The sequence below is a fragment of the Galeopterus variegatus genome, unplaced genomic scaffold (assembly GCF_000696425.1).
Source record: "Galeopterus variegatus unplaced genomic scaffold, G_variegatus-3.0.2 Scaffold12432, whole genome shotgun sequence".
Taxonomy (NCBI): domain Eukaryota; kingdom Metazoa; phylum Chordata; class Mammalia; order Dermoptera; family Cynocephalidae; genus Galeopterus; species Galeopterus variegatus.
Window position 1 is genome coordinate 9,779 of NW_007738543.1, and position 6,702 is coordinate 16,480.

A 6,702-nucleotide genomic window follows, 5' to 3' on the forward strand; every position below is an offset into this window, starting at 1 on the left:
GGGGACCGGCAATGGGATCGCAACCCTCGGTGCTGCACCCGCACCATACTCAGCCAGTGAGCGGGAACCAGTCTCCACATGGGATCCGAACCCTCGGCGGCGCTCCCGCCCGCTCCCAAGCGGCGCACTCTCCAGTGCGCCACCGGGCCAGCCCTTGAAAGAACTTTCGAGGTGCTCCTCTGGTCCTCCTGAAAATACATTTCAAGAAGCAGTAGGCATAAAGAAATATCATGATTTGTAAGAAAGAATATGCTGCTTGAAAGAACTTTCGAGGTGCTCCTCTGGTCCTCCTGCAAATACATTTCAAGAAGCAGTAGGCATAAAGAAATATCATGATTTGTAAGAAAGAATATGCTAATAATAAATAAAAATTTTAAATAAAAAAAGAAAGATTAGGAAAAAATATGCATTTTAGTTCGTATGAGAAAGAATCATTCTTTTCAAAACATTTTATTTTCTTGACAATTTCATCAAAATCAATTTAAGATTTCTATAATAGTCACAGGAAGATTTCAGTGAGGTTTTTCTTTCTATGTGGTTGCAACATCATGGAGCATAAAAATCTGAACACTTTGACTTTCCTTTTCCTGTTACATTACTTTCTCTGTACGCCGCCATCTCTTTTATTAGGCGTTGGTATCTCTTTTATTAGGCGATGGTATCTTAGATAGAAAAAACACCAGCTTGAGGCCTCAGGTTCTGCCTCAGGCTCTGACATTAACATACTCGGTCTCTTGTCCTCATTTGTAAAATGAAGATAATATCTGTGCTGCCTCCCTCACGGGGTTCTCACTGAGCTCAAATAAAGATAGATATTAAAGTTTTACCCAAATGTACATGGGATTAGACTATTTATAAGAGTAAATACCTTCACATGGCAACCTGATAAAGAAATTTAACTCGCCGTAGAGGGACTGAATGCCACTTATGTCATCAGCAGAAAGGTGAAATGTGCTGGGGTCAACATAACTGTAGAGGGGGAACATTATGGCACTTGAATCATCGGAATGGTCAAGACCCAAGCAATGGCCAATCCCATGAACAGCCACAAGGAACAAGCTTATGCCTAGAAGGAAACCAACCGAAAGGGGTAGAGCAGTGAAATGCGTTGCCATCTGGAGGACAATAACAAAACATCTGAAGCAGTGAAAAGGAAATATTTGGAATCCTTTACTTATTTGCTCAACTTCTTGAACAGGATTTCTCAACCTCAGCACTGCTGAAATTATAGGCCAGCCCATTGTCATCAGGGCTGTTCTGTGCATTATAGACGTTTTGTAATCTCTCCTTTTACCACTAAAGGGAAGTAGCAAATTCCCCTGTAGTTTTGACAACCAGAAAATATCTCTAGACATTGTCAAACGTACCTTTGGTGGCAAAATTGCCTCTGGGACAACTGCACTAGTAAACAAATGAAATATATTCTGTTGTGAATATTCCTAGAATAACTCATAGCTTTGTTCAGTAGTTCTCATTGCATTTAAATTGTTCCCAATCTCCAGGACTCCATCCTGCTTTTACTCTTGATCAGGCTTCCATAAATGTAGCGATCTTTAGTAACCATTCTTTGCTAAACCCAAATATAAGATCATTATTAAGCCACCACACTCTCCATTTACAGATGAGGAAGTAGGATCAGTGAGGTTAATTGACCAAATTAAGTGCTTGAGGAAAGACTCCAGTGCGAATTTCTTGGCTCTAAACTAATGCTTTTATTACACATGATTCTAAATGAAATTAGAGAAACTTATAATTTACACATATTTAGACTGCCAAGTTATAGTCATGCTTGGTCATTGTTTTCTCACTGTCTATAACAATGTACCTTTGTAGGGAAGACATCGTAGAGGGATGTGTCCCTCTTCACAAATTTCTCAATTCTCAGAAGACTGAAAACTTCCTAACAGATTTTTAACTATGTTCTAATCGAATGACTTCATTTTCATCTTTCTTCTTTTATGCAAAATCATAGCTCAGAAAAGCTGACTTGCCCAGAGTCACACACCACTTAACTGCATAGCCTGGCCTTGAAACACTCTCCAGCACCCAGGTGCGAACATAGAGTCTACACTTCTCTCTTGCGGATTGTCTATGAACACAGACCTATTAAGCATTCCCTGAAACATGGGTCCAGCAACTCTTTTAGACCTGCTTTAATTTCTTCTCACAATCAGAAAAAAACAAAACAAAAAGCAAGTCATATTTTCTCCTCTTTGCATAAGGCTGGGAAGGGTCAACAAACCTGTTATAATTTGGCCTAATCCTGAATTTATCCTATTCTCTATTCCCATAATACTTCATGTAAGCCATCACCACTGGTCCTCATGTCAAAATAATAGATATCTTGTATTCTGTTTCCCACTAAATAGTGTGTTTAAGGGTAGAATTATATCCTTTCATCTCTGTATTCAAACACCCCCTTTACCCAACACCATGATAGAAATTCAGTAAGAGTTGAGCTAATTGTTCTTTTAATTTACTGGGCCAAAAATTAGGCTGAGACTGAGCTTCTTAAGTTAAAATTTTCATTAATAATTTAACTTGTTGAAAGCATAGAATCAAGCCAATTAAAAACAGCATCATGGACAGACGGAAAGAATACATTGGGCTAAGACATGAGAAATGCAAGTCCCGGCCCCACCTTTTCTACAAATTAGTTAATAACATTTTCTTGGTCTAAATTTTCTCTGTCTGTAGAGATCTGTGTTGAATTAGTTTCCTAAGATCCATTAGAATTCCAACACTTTTTCTATGGTTAACCAACACAAGTTCCCAATTCAGATGAAGAAATTGCAATCCTCAAATAAACTTGTATAGAATGTAGACACATCTAAAATGTTTGAGGATTTGTAGTTCAGCAAGTACCTAATCCTACTTGACTTGTCTTTTGAGAATACAAAATCCTCTTCTTCTCTTCTAATGTCTTATAAATGTTAGGCTATGCATCAGATTAAAATAAATAGCCTTTCTGGTGAACATAGCATCTATAAAAATACTGCCATACAATGTGATTAATATCAGCCAGAGAGAGGGGGGATGCTGAATAGATCATATTCTGGATGACTGCCTACCCATTTAGTTTCCATGTGAGTGTGTCATACAATCTAGATTTTCCAACAGAAAGATTAGGAATGCTTCTGAGATGATGGTTTCAATTTCCCATGCTTGTGATTCCCCACCCCCCACAAAAAACAGGGGAGTTTATTTAACCCCATCCCCGAACTGTCTGAGATAAATGGTGAGTTACAGTCCCTTTGCAAATACACCCAAGATATTGTTAAATGATCAGTTGAGCAATCTGAAATTTTTATCCCAGGACCACAAAAAACTATACGATCATTTAATCTTGTGTTTCTCTATAGACATTTCTCAATTCTCTATAACTTTAATTTTTGTATAACTATGAATCTAAGAAGTTGTGAGTGTATGATGAATCTTAGAGATGACCATCTTATCCTACCATAGTTGGTACACACAGAATTAGTGTCTATATTAGCTTTTGAGTTTATGGGTTTCACTGTCAAAAAATTACCACCTAAATAACAGCTTTTACTTTTCCATACTATGGATCTAAGATTTCTTTGAGTTTATACTAATGAGCTAACTCATAGCTCATGGGATCTTCATAGTTTCTTACACTTGATTTTTAAGATAATCTAGTCCAAATTCTCAATTTATAGAGGGTCAAATAGAAACCAAGACAAAGTGTTGAGATTAATTTAGATTGATTATGATCAGAACAAGTTCTTTCATTATGTACTGTATTGTAAAAATGCTGTCTTTCAAAATCAGGATATAATCTGAAATTCATTAGGGTTTGTTATTTTCATTCTTTGTTTGATTTGTTTTATGCTTACCATCAGAATGTTTAGTCCAGTCTTCATTCTCATCAAAATGTAAGTCTCCTCCAATACCAGGTCCAGATGCAAAAGTGTGGGCTATGACTTTACCTTTACCATCAAAAGGTCGAAAGTCTCCCTAAGAATACTGTAGTTTTTTTTTACCTTAGTCTCAAGCTTTGGGCTTATTGATATGTTTATAGTAGGTATGCAGAAAAAGGGACAGACTGGAATATCCTTTTAGAGGAGTTAGATGATAATCTGATCAGGTTGATAAGAGATTAGAACATCCTAGAGAACAAAGATATGTGTTAATTTTAACATTTTATAATTAGAGACCCCATAAGCAATAAACAAACTTGGTAATTTTGGGGGGGAAATAAAAAGGTCGGAAGTCTCCATGATCTTTTTAAAAAGGAAAGAAAATTAGTCTCCTATGCATGCTCCAGATCTCTCCAAATGACACAGATGAAGTCCAAGTTTGTTACCTCTGGATGCAAAAAGCATCATAATGTCAGCCTCGCCTTCATTTATCTTTATGAATTTCATGGGGGTCACATCACTCCATACTTGGAAAACTTTCTGGGTGGCATCATCAACATCCTCACGCTTCAAGTCAGGATTGTAATTGGTGATTCTTCATCAGCAAAAAGAGAGAGAAATACATATGGAAACCATGTGTTAATTTTGTGTTCTCACAACACTTCCTTTCTGCTAGCACCATTGGAGGATGAATCATCTCATAAATCGAGTCTAGATGAGAAACACTTGTCTCATTAACTTCAGAAAAAGTTTTTTCTAGACAGCTTCCTTCATAACCAACTCCACACTCCAAATTAATTTCTTCTTATTTTGACCTGCAGGTCATCACTGTGAAGGATTTTTCCATAGAAGTTTAAGGCTTTAGTTCTTGCTCCCAGACTTGTGCATTTATACACCTTGACTACTCTATATAAACTCTCTCCTGTCTTTTATTTATAGCAGATTCAGCTTAATTGTCCTTTTACTGGCAGCTTTTTACTCTGCTCTGGACTGACATGCCAAACAGCTCTCCTTTGAGTAAACAATACTTCCTTCTAGAGATAAGGAATTTTGTCACAGAGATAGTGTTAACAATTGAGGGAGGCCCTTACTTGAGGGAGCCTGTTTATCTACTTCCAGATTTAGGGCTATATCTAAGTGGTCAAGTTTGTACTACTAGTAGGTTTTTATCTACTTCCAGATTTAGGGCTATAGCTAAGAAGTAAGACCTACAGGAAAGTAGAAAAATACGTGATGACATACAGCTCCATTACCTGTAGGTGAGAGAACGTTTTTGCCATACTGGCCCCCCTGGCAATATCTTGAAAGGATGCACGTCAGACACACCACACCGAGGTGTGCGCATCATCTCCAGAGTAGATGTGTCCAGTTGCCCAGTCACTTTTAACCCCAAGAACTGCTGCAATTTCTGGATTCTTTCCTTAAAGTTCCTATACACTTCCATTTTTGTCATTGGCATTCTTTCTACCTCAGAGCTGTAAAAGGTTCCCAAGTACCTTTGTACAAAATATATTCAGTGATGCATAATTAGACTCAAGCATGTTTCTGTAGGGAGCTCTGCATATATGTCTCAACTGTACACTGATGCTTTTGAGCCAGGAATTTTGAACATATTAATCACAGGTGATATTATTGTTGGTTGGACAATTAATCTTAGACATTAGGAGATGGAACTCTTTTAATTAGGGGGAAAATTTAAGAATTGGAAAATACCCTATTTTTAAAAATGCTTTTGAAAAAATATATTGGATAAGCAAGGGTAAAGGGAGTGTGCTTCAATCATCATGGCAAACTGAAGAGGTTAAATTGGTGAAGCCATTGTTCAAATCTCAGATTTTTAATTGGCATAAAGCGATTGATGTAAAATACCATAACAGAAATAAACTCCAGTTACACTGAACTGAAATTCCTTGGCCCAAGCTTTTTAGTAGAAGTAACAAATTTATACTCTAATTTTGTAACACTCCTGCAAAACCAGTATCTTTGTTTTATATTCTTCTTTTACAGGGAAATATTTAATGCTGAAAGCAAACACATTCCTAGACCAGTTTTCAACTAGGGCTTTTCAAAATAAAATTGGTCAGTGCAATACATCTTAAAGACAAAAATCAGGCTAGATAATTCTATAGTGTCCTTACTTACTACAGCAAATACCACATCATGTTCTTTCAGGCTTGAAGAGGTGGTCAGAGGAACAGCTCCAGAAACACTGACCTGCAAACCAGTATCAATAGAAGGAACTTCATTGTGAACTTCTCCTGAATGATTTAACTCAATCTACTTTGTTCCTGTTTGGTGCAAGTTCCTTAAATATCCTTCTTCATATAACCCTTAGGTCTAGTTCTGTGAACATAAACCCTTTAGGGTGACTCACAGTTGATATCCTTTAATTTTCTCAAAAACACACAACAGAAGTATGATCTTATTCAACCAACAACGGATCAGTTAGCATCTAACCCATTACCCATTTAGGCAATTCAGGGTATATTTCTTCAAAGTGATAAAATAAGCTTCTGCTTACACCCACCCTACAATATAAGCCCTTTTAAAAGAGATACAAAACACCTGAAAGATAAGGGTCATTTCAAGTATATTTTAAGAAAGCTTCGTATATTCAATTTTTACTATAACACTTTCATTATATTCATTACACATAAAATCAGTTTTTTAAAAGTAAATAAAAAAGATTAAATAAAAATTTTTCCTAGGATAGATGAGTCCTTTCTAAGCTGAATCTAGCTCTACTTTCATTATATTCATTACACATAAAATCAGTTTTTTAAAAGTAAATTAAAAAGATTAAATAAAAATTTTTCCTAGG

The 6,702-nt window shown here is 36.4% G+C and overlaps 1 protein-coding gene across 1 annotated transcript; it reads right to left on the reverse strand.

Moving 5' to 3' along the window:
• Positions 1 to 164: 164 nt before the first annotated feature.
• Positions 165 to 6,127, reverse strand: LOC103581141 (macrophage metalloelastase-like; the record flags this gene model as incomplete). Its single annotated transcript, XM_008563043.1, is given in 7 exon segments — positions 165 to 188; positions 905 to 1,066; positions 3,858 to 3,974; positions 4,328 to 4,476; positions 5,135 to 5,383; positions 6,028 to 6,103; positions 6,106 to 6,127. Coding segments are annotated over 7 exon segments (799 nt in total), but the record flags the coding sequence as incomplete, so codon positions are not given.
• Between the last annotated feature and the right edge of the window lie 575 nt (positions 6,128 to 6,702).